Genomic DNA, 17718 nt, shown 5'->3' with positions numbered 1-17718 from the left:
GCCAAATTGGTTTTCCTTACTTTACCAATTTTATTTTGCTTAGACCATCCTTAGCTGTTGTTGCAATCTCTTTTCATACTTGATTTTGAGCTTTATATTATATTCAGAAGGATGTGCTTGTTATATTAATGTGTGACCAAGCACAGAGGACCTCATCCGGAAAATGAGAATAATAATAGCACCCATGTCCCAAGGTTTTCTTGTCAAATAAGATAATTGTACAGTACAGTTTGTGGTACATAGTAAGCATTATATAAATGTTACCTATTATTATTTTGGGAGTGGAGTCGAACCCTTCCCCCCAAGTACCTTGCATAGTTTTACTCCCAGAAGGTACTTATATATTAGTTGTATAACCCTGTGTAACCTGTATTAGTTTCCTGAATTGTAAATTGGAGATAATAGCAACACTTACCTCTAAGCAATTGTGGGAGGATCATGAGGTAATATTCTTGAAATATTTAGTTAGCATAGTGGTACTAGTTAGCACATACTAGGTACTAAATAAATGCTAGCTATTATTATAAAACATACAACCATGCCCTTCCAGGGACAGTCCTATTCCCATTTCAGTGAACTGAATATTCCCCAGCCTTCAAGACTGTTTACTAAGCCCCTTGTGATCTTAAAAGATTAATTTCATAATACTTGGCCTACTTCTTTTATAAAGTCAGTCAATAGATTTTTCTGGAAGGCTCCTTTCTAACTATCAGTTATGCTAGGAAGACACCACTGGAAAAGGCCTAGAGTTTCATAATACCTGTTCTTTGTCCAGCCTCTTTCTTCCATGGTCTGTATTCCCCTCTTAATCCGTTATCAAAAAGTGTAAGACTCAAATCATGTCTCCAAACAAAAATTTATTAAATTTCTTTTTTTTTTTTTTTTTTTTTAAGAAAAGTACCAGATACAATTTATTCCTCTGATTTTCAAGTTTCTGCAAATGCTTGTTCCCCTAACCTCATCCCCAGGAGGCAGGACTGGGGCTGGGTCAGGGTCCAGGATAGGGTATACAGTCCAGGGGGGGACAGACAACCAGGAACCACAGCAACCACAACACAAATGTGCAGGGGCCATTCCTCCCCCAAGCTGAGGTAGGTAGGTCAGAGTCCGAGGCTCAGCCTCTTCCCAAGCAAGAGGTGGGAAAGAGCATAGTCCTAGTTGTTGGCTCTGACTCTGCTCCCCTAGCCATGCCTCTTCTGCGCCAATCCCCCCCACTCCCCATGCACAAACACACACTTCACTCAGGACCCCAAGGGTGGGAGAGGCAGATGCTTGGGGGAGGGTACATTGGATTATAGAGCCCACCTTAACCCTCCTTATTTCTCTCTGTCTCTATCTCTCTCTCATACATACACACACACACACACATTTGGTTTCTGGCAGGCATCATGGGGCAAAGGAAGGGAGACAGGAAATAGGGAAACTAGGTCTTTGGCTACTGACCCAGTCTCTTCAGGATAACACCTCTACTCTGGCCCTCAGGCACATGGAGTAAGGCCACCCCCACACCATTCTGCTATACTCTCCTGTTCCTCTTATCCTCATTGTCCCTAACCAAGAAAGGGCAGTTCTTTTCCCCTTAACAGAGATTAGTCTGCTCAAACCAGGAGGTTAGGGCAGTATCTGAGATGGGTGGAGCCATGTCAATTGTCAGGTTTTGGAGGTCAACAAAGCTGTCCCAACTGAATAAATTATAAATTAACAATAAATAAAACAAGAGGTGGCCCCTGCCCAGGATGGGAAGGGAAAGCTGAGGGAAGGGTAATAGGCCTGTGCTCCCATGGTCTACAGAACATGCAGAAGGCCCAAATCCCTACACCTGCAGACATCAGGTAAATTTCTCTTCTTCACCATCTAGGGTAGTGGCTGGGAAGCCAAAAGGGAGGGGAGAGAGTGTGTGTGAACCTGGAGCAGGGCGTTAATTAGCTGGAAGATGAAGGACAGGAGTTTCAAACACCAAATGGTCAATACTTCAGCCTTGAGTTTAGCTGTCCCTTTAATTCAGGCCTGGAGGACCTGCCTCTCTCCTCAGGCCCAGCGTGTCCAAGATGGAGTAGGCTAGTGTCCTTGGAAAGGCCTGAAATCATCAGGGCAGTCAGGGCAAAGGTGAATAACGAGGATTTTGAGGGGCCTCTGTCAATGCCTGCAGCTCATAGGGGAGCCCCGTGTCTAGTTCCAGGCTCCGGCGAGAGAAGAGGAGGCGGATATCCCCATGCAGATACAGCCGGCCAGAGCGAGAACTCCGGAATCTGTTATGGGTACAAAGGATTGGGAGCCAAAGTGAGGTCTGGGGCAAGAGAAGACCGTTGGACTGGAAATATACTGACAAACAAAAGGGAAAGACAAGAGTTGGGGAAGAGACTGGAGGTATTACGGGAGATTGTATCTAAGAAAGACCTGTTTTCCCCAACATATCCTTGACCCATACCTGAGGTGCAGCAGGTAGCAGAGGAGGCGGCGGGTGGGGCTCCCATTGCCCTCCTCACCCACAGGCACCAGGAAGAGTCGGTGGCGAAGGAAGGTCACATGGGCAGCAGGCATGTCCGAGAAGTCAAAGGTCACAAGGAACATCTTCACCACCGTCTGGTTAGGGTTAAATAAGGTCTGGGGGGCAGGGGGAAAAGGGTCAAGAAAAATCCTAGGGGGCCATCCCACCATCCCCTCCCTCCCTAAACTCCATAGTTGTGGGGTTGGGAAGGGCTTGCTGCCACCCATTTTCTCCCCAGAGGGCAGACTCACCACTTGAACGGTGCCCGCCTTGGGAACGCTATAGCCCTTTCTCCCCAGAGGATTCAGGTCCACGACGCCCTGGGGATTCCAGAGGAGCCATGGAGCCATCAGCTAAGAGAACCAAAGTCCCCAGGAGCCCAGAGTCCCTTTCCATCTCAGAGCCCCCAACCTCTGAGTCCTAGAACCTCCAGGAACTTTCCAGTCCCCCAAAGCTCTTGACCCAGACGTGTTCACCAGATTTTCAAGAGGGGACGGAGAGGAAATTTGGCAAAAGCTGATGATTTTCCTCCCATTCCTCTCTTGCTCCTCCTCCCCTTCCCCACTCCGACTCCCACCTTCCCCATAATTTTCCAGCAATTGTAAAACAGGTCCAAGCAATCCTTACCAGGAAGGGGGCAGGGGCACTATGCTCAGAGACATCGAAGAAGGTGACAGCAACAGGCAGGGTGACATGCTGAGGACAGTAGGAACCGCTGGCCCCAATCTCAGCAGTGAAGCCCTCGATGTGGCCAGATGGTACAAATCGACCTCGAAGCAATGACTCCTAGATGTTAATAAAGAACGTTTTTTGTGGTGGGTTTTTTTTTTTTTTTTTTTTGGTGAGAGAATAGGGATTAAGTGGCTCATCTAGGGTCACACACCTACTAAGTGTTTAGTTTCCAAGGCCACATTTGAACTCGAATCCTTTGGGTTGGGCTCTGTCCACTGAACCATCTAGCTGCCTCAGGGACAGCATATTAAAGGAGAGAAGTAGACCCTTTCCAACACTTCCTTAAAATGATTTCCCTGGGGCCCTCTCTGCATGGAAATCTCTCCCTTTATTAATCCCTCTCTCTCTCTCTCACCCTCCCCACCTTTCCAGGACGACCCAGGGAAGTCAGTACCTCAAAATTGCCTAGCAGGGTGTGGCTGACAGCAAGGGTCGGAACAGGGGGAGCACTGGGAGAGATCAGCAGGCCTGGTCCCTTCCGGAAGCTTCGCAGGGAGCTCCTTAATAAGGGGAAGAGAAAGAGGCTATTCAGTAGTCTCTCCTTCCCCCCAGCTTCCCTCCCTACCACCTTTTCTCTACCACTACAGTATCTATCCCATCTCCCCCTCACCCCCTGGGGCTTATTGGACTAAATACCCATCTGTAGAAAGAAAAGGAACAACCTTGTGCCGAGCTGACATGGAGATGATGTGCGAAATAAGGTCAAACACTTACAGTTTTAGTCTTCGGGCACCTTTCAGCCTTCGTCCTGTAGGACTACAGTCTGCCAGTCCCTGCAAAGGATAGGGAGAAGAGAGGGCCACGACCAGTAAGAGGAGAGGGGTTGAAACATGGCATGGGGGAGAGAGGTGGAGCTCGAAGGGTAAAAGTTCCCATTCAGGACCCCTAGAGAGCGGGGCATGAGGAGGAGGAAAGAGCCAAGGTTAAGGTGATGAAATGGGATTTAGAATATGTGGGCCGGGCCGGGCCGGGCCATCAGCCTGGACCTTCATCCACAAAATCTGCCCAGAGGGACACTGGCTCTGGAGGAAAATCCCACTAGGACATACATAACAGCTTGCTTATTTTCACAGGGAGACAGGGACCGGATTAGAGCAGCGCTCTGAGCAGACAGACAAAGGGCAGCAGACTTGCGGCTGCAGGCTTCCTTTCCAGCTCAGGGCTCACCTGCATTGGCTCCCTGGGAACGGGCAGCAGGTGGTTCCAGAATGGCGCAGCTTTGGCATCAGTACTTCGGGCAGCGGGGGGAGGGCCAGAAGGAGCTGCCCTGTGCCTTCGGGGGGCTGGTCCCTCATCTCCAGAGTTGGCATCAGGGGCCTCCCCAGCTGGGAGCAGCCTCCGCTTGGCAGGACAGGGCCCTGGGGGGACTGGGCCTGAGGGAGTATGCTCAGGACTATGTCCATTGGCAGTACCAGGGGGTCCTCCAGGCCAGGGACTGCTCCCATTGCCCATCTCGGGTCCTGGGTCTTCTTCCCCTTTCTGTGCAAGACTGTGCAAATCAGCATCAAGTATGTGCAGCTGGCCACAAGGTGACCCTGGCCCAGGGACCTCACCCAGGGCCCTCCTCCCCCCGGGCTCTGGAGGGCCCCAGTCTCTGGTGTACAAAGTGCTATAGGAAGCATGTGGTAGAGGCCCAGGGAAAATCCAGGCTCCAGTAGTCCTAGATGGATTTGGACTGTCCCGATGTTCCACAACCTGGAGACCACGATGTGAGAAGTGCTGGCCCGCCCCTCCAAGCCCCAGGCTGAGCCCAGCATCCAATGGCCCTACTGTGGCTAACTCTTCAAGAAGCTGTCCTTCCCGACCAGCTATTCCTGGAGCTCGCTTTGCCTCACGGACACCTTCAGTAGGCGGTCCTGGCCGCTTCAGGGCCCTACGGGGTTCAGGAGGGCTGGCCAAAGGGGAGAAGACAGACACCTCGTAGACTCCCTGGGACACAGTCCCTCCTGCTTGGCTGAAGCCCATGAGCAGCCCACCCCTCGGGCCCCCCTGCCCACCTGGGGGCTGTGAGGGGCCAGGCTCAGGGGATGGCGTTGGTTCCACCTGCACGTGGCGCATGGAGTTCCCCTCAAGTCAGAGCAGTTCCCCCAGGAGGCCTTTGCTTTGGGCCTGGGCTGGGGGTCCTGGGCACATCTGGAAAGTAAGAAGAAAAGGAAGGGAAGTTAGTTTCCCGTCGAATGTCCCAGACTTGCTCCTTGAATTGCCCCTGATCACTGGAAACAGAAGGTGAGTAAGGTCACACCTGTGATTTTCAAATCCATATCTACCCCTTTGGTCTTTCACTTGTACTTTAGGCCTACATACCCAGCTGCCCAAAAGACCTCTCCATACTGAACAGACCTCAAATAAAACTAACCTTTAGCATGAATATCTCATCCTTAATCATCTTCTCCATTTCTTTCCATGGCAACATTCTCTTCCTAAACCAAGGCAAGAAATCTTTTTGATATTCATCTTTTCTTCTTCAAATTGACCTTTCCTCAATATTCCCAAGGCTACCAATCTAGCAATCTATCTTAGAATTTATTGACGCAATCTCCCTTTACCAAGTTTCCCTGCCTCTAGTCTCCCCCTAATTCCACGTTGCTATCTGAAAACCCTTCTCAAAACTCTCTGACATCACCCCAAGTTCAAGAACCTATGATGTTTCCCTAAAACTTCCAATATCAAATCCACACAGCTTTCCACTGATTGGCTTTCTTCTTCATCTCTCTCCAACTTTATCTCTCCCCAACACATAGATTCCAATCAAGCAGAAACAATCTATTTACAGCTTTCCTTTCTGTTCCCTTGCCCTCAATACCCATTTTCATTTGACAGCATCATAAGACCAGAGATTTAGAGCTGGAAGGGACATGGAGTTCTAAGTCCTTTGTTTTACAGAAACACAAAGTTGATTCCTCTAAGGCCACAAAAGCTGGTGTTTAAAAGCAAGACAAACTCAAGTCTTCCTGACTCTAAACTCATTGCTCTATTTTCCATTATTCCATCCAACTGCTGTTCCACCTAGGCAGAAAACTTATCTTCTTCTTTACCTTCTTCAATTCTTAAGACTTCTTTAAAATCAGAACAATATTCATAATGTCTTCCCAAATTCACTGTATCCTATAATGCACCTCCCTTTAGCCATTCAGCATACAGCTCGTGCCACATTTCCTTTTGAATCTTTGCCCATAGATTATCTTATACTTGGTCTCAGTTGTTCCATCCAGTTATAGGTTTTTTTTTTTTTTTTTTTTAATCCCCCTGCTAAATCAGTTCAATAGTAAGTTCCTACTTTGTGCAGGGCACTGTGTTAGGCACTCTGGTGAATATAAATATTTAATATTTAAGAGACATGGCCCCTGCCTACTGTCAATAAGCTTCCAATCTAGTTGGGAGGGGAAGGAAATGATAGTTATACAAATAAACATAAGATTAGAATAATTGCTATGAGAAAGCACAAAAAGGAGAAGTTATTTCCAAGGGTAGGATTTTTTTTTTTTTTTTTTTTTTTATGAAGGGTAGTAGAGAGAATGGGAAAATCAAGGAAAGCATCATATGATAGCTTAAACTGGGCTTTACCAGAGGAAAGGCATTTGAACAGTCACTGGAGGAGGGGGCGGTATAAGGAGGGGAAGAAGAAGGCAATACAATGCATTATAGGCAGAGAAGACAGTGTAACCAAAGGCAATGAGAACAAGAAGAATTAGAGTTTTGATGGAGGGCTAACATGTAAAAAGAAATAATGGAAAACATGATCCATAAAAGAAGCCTGGGATACAATTTCTGAGGGCCTAGAAAACCAATAAAAAGATTTTAGACTGTTAGAAAGCAATGAAGAACTTTAAAAGTGTTTCAGAGACTACATTATTTCATTCCTCCTGCATTTCCCTAATAACTAGCATAGAATAAGAAATGCAGAGTATGTAGAAATCCCTCACAACACTCTCCTTGAGCCATTCAATGTAACTACATCTTTTTATTCCAATGTTTGCCTTTTCATATGGTAGTCTTCTAACTTAAAATGCCTTTTCTACTAATCTAAGTGCAATATATGTCTTCAATTTAACTTCAAATTCACTACCTCCAGGAAGCTTTATTAATCCCACTTTTCATTATTGTCATTACTCTATCTGCTTCAGTCATTGAGAACTATGATCCATAATACAGCCAGGTCCCAGTTCATTTGAATAATGAATTCCCTCCCTGGAATGATTCCATGTAGTTGAATCCAAACTTATTGGAAGTTATAATACGTAACTCTTTCTAGTTTGGTGGAAATACAGTGTGAATTTAAATAATGCAACAACTACTTGGGGGAGGGGAGGAGAAAAAGGAAGAATCATCATTTGGACTGATAAGGACTTGGATGTAGATTTTTTTTTTTTTTTTTTTTTTTTTTTTTTGGTGACACAATTGGGGTTAAGTGATTTGTCAGGGTCACATAGCTAGGAAGTGTTAAGTGTCTGAAGCACATTAGAACTCAGGCCCTCCTGACTTCAGGGCTGGTGCTCTATCCACTGTGCCACCTAGCTGCCCCGGATGCAGATGGTTTTGTACAGTTTGCTGGTTTCTTCCTAAATCCTGTCTTTCCATCTAGACTGGAAATTCCTTGAGAATAAGCACTATGCCTTTTCTGTACACAGTCAACTCCACACTTAGCAAAAGGCTCTGTGGCTCCTCTTCATACATGGTGGATTATCAGTAAACAGGGAATTGGCCTCGACCCAGGAGGATTTTCAGAGTAAGGAAGAAATCCACTCCCTCTCCTGGAGGAGAAAAATAGCTTAATTTGAGCGTCTATCCATCTTTCTGAGACCCAGCACTCACCACGCTGCAGGGGGGCCCTTCCCTGGCTTTCTAATCCCCCTTTCCAACTGCTCTTCACTAGCTGGTAGTCTGGCCCATGCCCACTCCACTGGCACGGTCACTGCCACCATCCCGGGCAGCTCCTTGGCTCAAATGGGACTCTAAAGAGAAAAGCAAAGAGATCAGTCAGGATTCAAGTCAGGGCCACAAGGCCAGGCTCTCTGTAACCCAACCTCCCCTCCCTGGGAGAAGGAACTCCCCAGTGACTGCCCCTAAACAGGATTTCTTTTAAGTTATTGAAGACAGCATTGAGGAGGATATGATAACTGCCTTTAAATACATAAGGGGCTGTCATGTGAAAGAGATTTATTTGGTCATAATTCCAAAGGCCAAACTGTTATCACCAGGTGGAAGTTTCAAGGAGGCTGATTTTGGCTCAGTAGAAATAACTTTCTAACTAGGGCTGTCCAACCACTGAAACAGCCTCTCTAACTGGGACAGTGATTTCATTTAAAACAGAGATTGAATATGAACAGGTAAAAAGATTCTAACAAGTAGAACCAGCCTAGGTGACCTTTTAAGATCCGTTCCAGCTCCAAGATTCTATGCCCAGTTCCAGTGGTGACTGGTATAATGGCCAAGACTGCACACCTCAGTTTCCCTACACCCCTGCCAAGCTCCCACACAGAGATATACTGGACAAACAAAAACAACTCTGTCCCCAGCCTGGCTCCTTTTGTCAGCCTCCAGAAGGAAACTCCATACCTAGAGCCCCAAGGCCATGGAGAGGTCGATTGTCTCCACCACCACCTCCGCCCCCTACTTCCCAAGTTGCAAATCTCCAGCCAGTTTTCTTCCTTTCCTAGCCCCACCTCCACCCCTCCCCCCTCCTCCCAGCCCCAGCCGGGCCCGGGGCTCCTCCCAGTTAGACCCTACCCTACACTTCCCCCACAGGCTTCACTGGGTTCCCTGGCTCTCTAGGCCTGCGCTCTGCTCTGGCAATAGGCTCCCAGGCAGCCTGGCTCTTTAACAGGAGGCTCAGTTCCCAAGAAGAAGTTGGGGGAAGGGGGGGGAGGGAGCTAGGAAGGAGTTCTTCCCAAGGCCTGCCCCTCCCCCCAGGGCACTGCAAACCAAAGATAAGGCCGACCCAAGAGAGGGCAGCTGTAGACACCTAAACCCCACCCCCCTCACTTCTGAGGGGAAGGCCTCCACCCCACCCCAAAACACTCCTTACACAAAAACAACTTCACCTCTGAAGGTGGTTTCTTTATGCCCCAGGACAACTGGGTTTATTCTTTAGGAAACAGCCTGCATATTATACGCAATTTCACACTCGCTAATTTGTCCCACATGTACTAGACCCACACCCAACCTCAGCCCCCTTCCCCCCCAACTCCCACCCCCAATAAACCATTCACTCAAGAACCCATTTTGGAGGGAGTTGTTTAAGGAGTCTCTGGGAATAGGCATCAGGATTAGGGACTATTTCCCCTTCAGGTCAGACAAAACTGCCAACTCCATTTTGTTCCTAATACAGGTTATGGCTCTCTGCTGGAATTTAGCCTATCTACCCAAAATAACCTTTTTTTCTTCTATAAGTGTTCTTGCCCTACCTCCTCTTCTACCTTTCCAAATCTTATCCCTTGAAACAAGGATCCATTTGGACCAGTGAGAAGACCCACTAAGAAGGCACTGGTGAAAGGAAGTGTAGAAGGAGGACAAATCGACATGGACTGAGGTCAGTGTTCATGAAGTAGTTGGAAAATGAGCTGGACTTTGAATTCTGGGTAGTTTCAATAAGAATTCCTTCTCTGTTAGAACCTGATGATTCTCTTTTTAGCAAAATTCAGGATTTTACATTTCTAGGTGAGGGGGAGTCTCCAGAATAAACTTTGTTTTCCCTCTGCCTTCCCCTCTCCAGCCCTAACACACCTTTTCCCAAAGAAGATGCTAAGAGTTTGTTGCACTGAATTCTTCTCCACCTAGTTAGCATATGCCCTGAGGAGAATGTCCTCAGTTTTCTCCCCAGCAGTAATTATTTCAGGTCACACCCCCCACCGGCAGCTTCTGACCTTCTGGGGATACGGAGCACTCCTCCTGGGGAAGCCAGGTGATGAAATGGTACCCCAGGTGACCCTTGGCATCTGATCATTACCTCAGTGCCCTTTGGAGTACCAGACCCTTTAACAAGAGGTTCTTGCTTCTCTAAGCACAAAGCCAGTCTGGATGTAGACCAGGACTCTAAGCTGACTCATAAGGCCGCTTGGGAGGGGTTCCTCTGTGTGTGGGGGAGGGAAGATGGGATTCAGTGGAGAGGCATGGACCTCACCCTCTTTGCAGGAGGTGGGAGCCCAGAAACACCAGCTGGTGTCTAACAGCTGTGCCAGTCTGTGGACTGCAAGGACTGCAGCTCCCAGCATGCCATGAGCATGTCACCCAAGAGGACTACAAGTCCCAGAACACCATGGAAACAGCACTTTCAGACACCTGCTGGGGCCAAAGTGAGAAGTATTGGGGGAGGGCAGAGCAGGAGCCTAGTCCCAGCCTCTTCCTTCCTTCCCTCTCCTCCCCTCCCCATAAACATTAAACCGGCCCACTTCTGCTCTTGACCAAGTCAGCAAAGAAGGGGGTGGGGGAGGGGAGAGGAGAGGAGAGAATATGGAGAATGGCTCTGCTACCAGATCAGTCGGGGGAAGTACATAAGCTACTAACTAGTCTTTCCCCAGGATTACCCCTCTTTTCTAGCTAGAGGGGCCGGTCCCACTGTACACCTTCCTCCTTGCTCCTGAATCTCATTCTCCTTTCTCCATCTAGGACACAACCTTCCACCAACATTCCAGGGTCCCCAGTCTGAACTTCTAATTCCCCTCCTTCCTTTCCCCAAACCCCAAGTTTCCTAGGGCCCCATTTTCTGCTGTAATCCCTACACCCCAGCCTTCTCCCCCACATGAGGCCCCCGCGCCACTCTTCTCATCTCAGTCCATTCAAGTTCCCAACCCGAGCCCCCAGAGTTGATTTACAACCCTGACTTCCCCCTCCTTCCAACCTCTCTGGTCATCCTTCCGCCTCTTCAGGATAGATCTTCCAACCTTCCATTGGGCCTTCCGATTCTTCGGGCTCCTGAGACTTGGTCTCGGCAGCTCCTACCCACCACTGCTCTCAGTCACCCTCCCCCACCCCGTTATCCCATTTCTGAGCAGCTCTCCCAGGGGGACCCCTGAAACGCATCTTGCAACTCACCCTGTTCCCAAACTGTCTGAACCGCGGCTGCTGCTGTTGCTGCTCCTCCTGGGTACCCCTCCCCTCTGCTGGCCCCCAACCCAGACAAAGGGTGGATCGGGCTCAGTCTGTGAAGAGGTAGGGCGCTAGCGGGCTCGGTCCCCGGCACTGGCCCCGGCTCTCGCGGCCCCCCAGCTGCTGTGGTGCCCCTCCCAGCCCCAGTCCCACCCCGGGGCCGCCCCGGCTCCGTGCCGCCGGCTCCGCGGCCCCTCTGACTCACAGGCCATTTCCTACCAGCTGATGGGACCGCCCCGCCCAGCACCCCCCCAGGCTCAGGGCCCGTCCACTGCATCGGACACGCCCCCGCCCCCCGACCACACCCCTTCGCCAGGCCACGTCCACGTTCATTGGTCCGTGGGGGGCCGGCCTCCCCCCGACCTCCGCTGCAACCACTTCGTCAGGCACACCCTCTCCTCCAGTCACACGTCCATTGGTCAGTAGCGGCCAGCCTACTCGGACCAACCCCGCCTCCTACATTAACCCCTCACCCGCCATGGGCTCCCAGCGGAGTGCTTCTCTCCTCCCACCTTTTTACCCTTTTAGGATAAGACAGCACTGAGGACACAGAAGTTCCAGGTCCCCTGGAACTTGGAGACCTCAACTCCACTTCATGGCCACCCAGAAGAGAATAGGAGGTCCCTGAATATTTTGAGAGAAAATTAAACAGCTCCTAGGGAGGGGAATCTTGAGTTTAAGTCTGATATCTGTCTCCACTAGCCTACTGAGAAAGTTATTTAAACTCTCAGTGCCTCCGGAAATTCTCTACAACTAAATTGCAAAACACTTGTTAATTGGCATTGATAGAGGGAGTTCCCTCACCTGAATAGCCTCACACTTAAGAAATAAGTCTGGACAAAATGGAAGGCTGATTCTTTGCATAAGCAGAGCCTTCTCTGACCCCTTAGTCTTCTGATCTGCCCCTCTCAGCATAAAACTCTGGAGCCTCTGGGTGACTGACCTCACTGAGCTCCTCTAGACCACACTGATCAAGCTGGAGGTGTTTTGAACCCCCAAATAAGAAAAGGAGTCACTCAGAGTGGACCCCATTTCTATCTCTATCAACTATCTACCTTCAACAATTACTGTAAGAAACATCTTTGTATTTGGGTCCAACACAGTCCAGAATTGGAAGAGAAGGATGGGAAGGAGGAAGAGTAGGAGGGGGGAAGGGGAAAGAATAAAAGGACCGGAATTCCAAGATTAAAATGCTCCAGACCCGACAGTAATTTCCTAACTTGTACTAGAAATTCTGGTCATAGGACCTGAGGAATATACCTAGATAGTATAGAGCAGTTGGGGAAGGGAGGAAGAGGACACATACATCATCAAAGCAGGAGGAAACTGGAGAAGCTGCCCAGTTCTCAGTGGTGGAGCTCACCCCCATGACTCACAGCTCCCTCGAAACTCTCCACCCTTTATCTACCTGAGTCACCAAGGCCTCGGGCTTACCCCAAGCCCTGATAGATTAAATGACAGGGCAGCCCTCAATCTCAACCAAGTGTCCTCTCCTCCCCTTACCATGTGTCCCCTTTCTTCCAAAGGCAGTTCTACATAAAACCCCCCACTTGGTTCTGGTTTGTGAGGTAGAGGATGCCTTCTGGCAAGGCTTAAATATGAATCTGCAGAAAAGTCAAGGGGGAGAAAGTTTAGAGCAGAGGAAGAATAAAGAGAAAAGTAATTATCCCCTTCAAAAACCAAAACTCTTCTCGAGCAATCTAGGGATGCTAAAGTGCCCTCAACCAGCCGTGTGACTCAACGCATTGAAAAGATCAGTGGCCTGGCTCCAAAGGCTTTATTTAGGTAAACAAAGGTCATTTCAGGGGCAAGTAAGGAGACCTCGAGAACCTATTTCTTCCTACCACCCCCTGACATTATCCTTCAAATACACTCTAGCACCTAGTCTTGACATTATTTTTCACACACATTTTTACTGAACTCATCAGCTTTCTCCGTTCCTGGTGGAGTACTGAGAAAGGAAAAAGCTTTAGGATAGGATTTTCTATCCAGTGGGATAACACAGAAAACAGAAAAAGTTCATCCTTCCTCCTTGCCCTGATAATGACTCCACTTCCACAGGCACCAGAGTCTGGCCTGAAGTAGTATCAGTAAAGCTGATGCAAGAGAGGCCCAGAAAAAGGAAGATGCTGAATGGGAAGCCTGAGGGGAAGGCAGAGAAGTCAGGGTAGGTTCCCTAACAAGTAAGGAGGCAATCTGAAAGAAAAAGAACTTTTGTATTAGAGTTAGAGAAACCTATTGCTGATAAAGTCTTAGTTTCTGCCCAGTCAGATCCTACCCACCACCCACCCACCCACCCACCCAGCCACCCAAGGGTCCCAAGAGAGGGGAATATTTTACTTTCTACTGTCTATGCAGAAGGAAGAAAAGTAAGCAATCCTCAATGTATCCAGGTTTCCTTTCACCCTGGTCTGGGAGAAGGCATAAGAACAAAAGCTGACTCTCAGCCATCTTGGTCTTGCTTAACCCATCCTATAACAGCAAAGAAGAGGGCCAGAGAAACTCACTTCCCCTTAGAAGCTTACCCCAATTCAGAAATTCAGCTTTCCTTAATAGGATGGATTCTCCGTAGGAGAGCCTGCTCCCAAGAAGATATAATAATTTAGGACTATCTCTTCCCCTCCCCCCACCCCACCCCCACTTACCTCCATCCTCAAATCTGGTATGACTGAAGCAAATCTCACTGAAAAGATACTGCTCTCTCCCTCAAGGCTATGCCTATGCTGTCCTCAAGCCAGTTTCACTACTACTCATCCAACTCTGCTTCTTCCAACCTAGTTCTACTCTTTCTATGGTCATTTAAAAGTAGAATAACAACCTATTTAGGGAAGAAGATAGAGATGCTACCTGAGTATCAGTCCCTGCTTTGTTATTATCTTGACTTTGAACAAATTATTTCTTCTCTCTGGGCTTGTTTCCTCATCTTTAAAATAGGATGTTAGACTAGATAATCACAACTTACATGTGTATAATATACTTTGAAAAGCGCTTCACTAACCATTATCTCATTTGAAACTTTGCACAATCCTAAAAGATAAGCTGGCCAAAACACTAATTTCATTTTATACATGATCCCTAAAGGTCCCTTCAAGCTCTAAATTCTATCATACTCTAAGCTACCCATTGCCTAACAAGATATTCAGTTCTGTCTGTCCTTCCCACATGAAAAAAAAAATTAGGTAAAACATTTAGGTAAACTGCTTAATCCTGTCTACCCCATTCTCTAACAAGAGACTAATGCTGCTAACATTGTCTAAGAGGGTCTCTGATGCCCTCTTTATTTGGGCAACTTGTGCATTCCCCAGAAGCTTATGAACCTGGTAGAATCAGGCTATCACTATTCTTTTCGAGTGGCCCCCCTTCCCCCAATAAGAAAGCCAGAAAATCTGTCTGCCCTGGGCCCACCCTCTCGAAGAGACAGTCAGGGAAGCAGTGTTGCCATGGCAATCGGTTCATCCTCATCAGGCCTCAGCCTATTTCCCCCCCTCCCCCACCCCACCCCCCACCAACCTGCCCCTCTTTTGTTTGGGTCTAGGGCAGTCTTGTCATGTCACTGACACCATAGGCTGCCTTAAACATACATCATTCGTCTCCTCTAAAGCATCTCTTCTTCCCAGTCAGAATCCTTCCTCATAACCTTACCCCCCCAATCCAGAAAGGAAAAATCTTTTTTATGCCCTTAAGAGCCTTCAGTACCATCCCAAAGTCTCCATAGGGATCCAAGAGGGTTCACATTAAGGGCAAATAGGGTCAAACATTATAACCAATGTTCAATTCTTGCTGGGTGGGTGGGAGAAGAGTTTGTCATAAAAGAATGCAACTTCTTTTTATAGCTGAGGTTGAGAGCTCACCTCTCTTCTAGGGCTCATGTTCTAAGGAAAAAGAATCTCTCAGGGAACATAAGCTTCAATGTCTTCCACAAGGGCCCAGTGGAGCTAAGTATTCAGCAAGTAGTAGAGACCAGATTTCTATGCAGGGAGTTCCTGGCCAGGAGAGGTCTGCTGCAGTGAAGAGGACTGGGCCCTATGGACAGTTTGGCATTGTGGAAAGAGTACTATTAGATTTAGGGTCAAATACTGTGTGTGAATCCTGGCTCGGCCATTTACTACCTGTATGACTTTTGGCAAGTCATATAACTTCTCTAGGCCTCAGTTTCCCCATCTGTAAAATGAGGGGAAGGGTGGTTCTAGATGACCTCTAAGGGTTTCCTTCCATCTGTGGATCCAGTGATGTTACCAGGGTCTCTGGGCCCCAGACACCTGAAAACAAAGCTTGCCCAGGGAGGGCAAGAACCAGTCAAGTCCTAGGCAAGGAAGGAAGTGGCAAATGAACACACCCAGAACAAAGGGGCAGGGCAAAGGAAGGCCAGGGACAGGGAGGACAGGGACCAAGGCAGACATCAACGAGGAGCAGACATAGGGGGTTAAGAGCCTCTTAAGAGGACCTGGGTGGGATTGAGATTAGGACTAGGTAGAAAATGGAAGGTGACATGGGATGGGTTGAAGAACAGAAGTTGGGCAGGTGAGAGGGAGAGGGCTCCCTAGAGATTCCATGAACCCAGAAAGCAACTTTAGTCATTATTGGATAATCTCACAGTTGACAGAAGTGATCATCTCCCATGCCTTATTTAGGGGAAATTGACAGAGTCCCCCCCAGGGGCAACAGGTCTCACCCATGTGAGAGCTCAGCACCCCCCCAGGCGAGTGGGGCTTTGTGCTGAAAGCATCTTCTCCCTCCCTGGCCGGGGGTTCCATGGGTACTGGGAGCTGAGGAGAAAGCATGGGTACTTTGTGGACACGAAGCTTGCTAACTGCTACTACCCTCCCCGCCCTTGCCAGGTTCCTACAGATCCTCACCTTTTCATTCCTCCCCCAATTTCCCCTCTCCTCCTTCACTCCCCCTCTCTTTCCTCAAGCATATTGCGCCTCCCCATTACTCTGTTCTGTAAATCCCCACAAACGCCTCCCAGAACACCCCTGATAACGAAACACTGCCCTACTGCTCTGCTCTTTCTGGGTCACTTGTTCCCTAACTCCCAACTCCCCCCCTTATGCCATAAAACCTTCTCCTTCCAAGTCGGAGCTCCGTACTTAGCCCCCTCTCTTCCTCACACAAAGAAACCCCTTCTCTTGACAGAGTTGTCCCAGAGGCGGCTTCTTCCCCCTTACGGTCACATACCCACCCCAAGCCCCGCCTCACTGGCCCTCGCGGTCCGCTAGGACTGGGCTAGACAGGGCTGTCCCTGAGCCCGGCCAGACGCCTCCCCCTCACGCGGCTGACCCCACCTTTCGCAACCCCTCCTCTCCCTCTTCATCGTTCCAGTTACAGAATCCTTTTCTTTTGTCACACAGACACCCTATCTGCCTCTCTCGCTCCGCAGCCCTGCCCACCGTCCCGGGATGCCCCCTTAGGATACCCTCACAGCCCCGGTCTCCGCCTTTCGTGCCCACCTCCCTAGCGCCCCCTTGCTCCCCTCTAGTGCCGCCAGATCTCCCGCAGACCCCTCCCCTTCCTTGCACAGTACCCCACCCCTTCCCTTCCTCAAAGCCCCTTGGATCCCCTCCCCCCCAGCTTTCTCACAGAGCCCTTTCCCCCCCCAGCCTGCCCCCATCCCTCCCCTCCCCCTTATCCAACAACACCCTCCAGCCTTCCCTCCCTCACCTGTAGCTCCAATGGTCGGTCCCTTTGCACCTAGTGAGGGACAGGGACGAGAGAATAGGGGGTTGGGGGCGGTTACTGAGCAGCCGCAGCCTCCGCCACCTAGCCCCGCCCTTCCCCTCCCCCGGGTCCGCCCCTTCCCTTCCTTCCTCCCTTCCCCCGAGCCACGCCCCTCCCCCAGCAGGTCCCCGACCCCCCTCCGGTCCCGCCCCGTCCATCCCTCACTCCGACGGGCCCCACCCTGCTCCCTCGGACCCCGCCCCACTGCCCGAGCTCCGCCCCACTGCCCGGAGCTCGGGCTGACGGCCGGGAGGACTCGGCCCCTCTGGGCTCACCCTTGGACTAGGTCTGGACTCGGCCGGGCTCTGCGGCTCTTGATTGACGGCAGCGGTCCCGCGGCCCAAGCCGGCCTCCTGCTGTGTTCAGCCAATCGGCAGCCGAGGAGCGGCAGCGACACACGGGGACCGCCTCGGGTCCCGCCCCGGCCACGTGCGGCTTCTGTGATGACAGGTTGGGAGGGGGTGGGGCCTGGCCTTTGGGAGCTGAGCAGCACCAATGGGCGTGGCTTGAGGCCGGGACCCTGCGGACGGTCGTCCGGGTGTCCCGGGCCAGTGTGGGTGTGTTGCCTGGGACTCTCCGAGTCACCTGTACCCCGCAGGGCCGGGTGAACCGGAGCACGAGCCCGCCTGTTCCCTCCTCGGCATCGCCGCCTCCGACTGGTGCACCAAGGGTAGGAGCGCGCTAAGGAGAGGATC

General features: G+C 49.9%; 1 protein-coding gene across 10 annotated transcripts; it reads right to left on the bottom strand.

Moving 5' to 3' along the window:
- Window positions 1–840: 840 nt before the first annotated feature.
- Window positions 841–17400, bottom strand: FAM214B (family with sequence similarity 214 member B). 10 transcript variants are annotated; one of them, XM_031945400.1, is made up of 13 exons: window positions 17299–17398; window positions 16967–16996; window positions 15978–16071; window positions 11252–11358; window positions 10341–10498; window positions 8033–8172; window positions 4388–5353; window positions 3935–3993; window positions 3615–3720; window positions 3116–3274; window positions 2740–2808; window positions 2429–2604; window positions 841–2249 (listed from the first exon to the last, which is right to left on the bottom strand). In XM_031945400.1, exons 7-13 carry the CDS (start codon window positions 5276–5278, stop codon window positions 2096–2098), a joined length of 1614 nt encoding a protein of 537 aa, XP_031801260.1. In that variant the 5' UTR covers window positions 5279–5353; window positions 8033–8172; window positions 10341–10498; window positions 11252–11358; window positions 15978–16071; window positions 16967–16996; window positions 17299–17398; the 3' UTR covers window positions 841–2095. The 10 variants fall into 10 exon arrangements, with proteins under 10 accessions (XP_031801260.1, XP_031801258.1, XP_031801265.1 ...); XM_031945398.1 differs by lacking the exon at window positions 10341–10498; XM_031945405.1 differs by lacking the exons at window positions 2740–2808; window positions 10341–10498 and having other exon boundaries at window positions 17299–17400.
- Window positions 17401–17718: the final 318 nt, after the last annotated feature.

The sequence above is a fragment of the Sarcophilus harrisii genome, chromosome 1, assembly GCF_902635505.1.
Source record: "Sarcophilus harrisii chromosome 1, mSarHar1.11, whole genome shotgun sequence".
NCBI lineage: Eukaryota > Metazoa > Chordata > Mammalia > Dasyuromorphia > Dasyuridae > Sarcophilus > Sarcophilus harrisii.
Note: the sequence above shows the minus strand (reverse complement) of the source record. Positions and strands in the feature narration are given on the sequence as shown.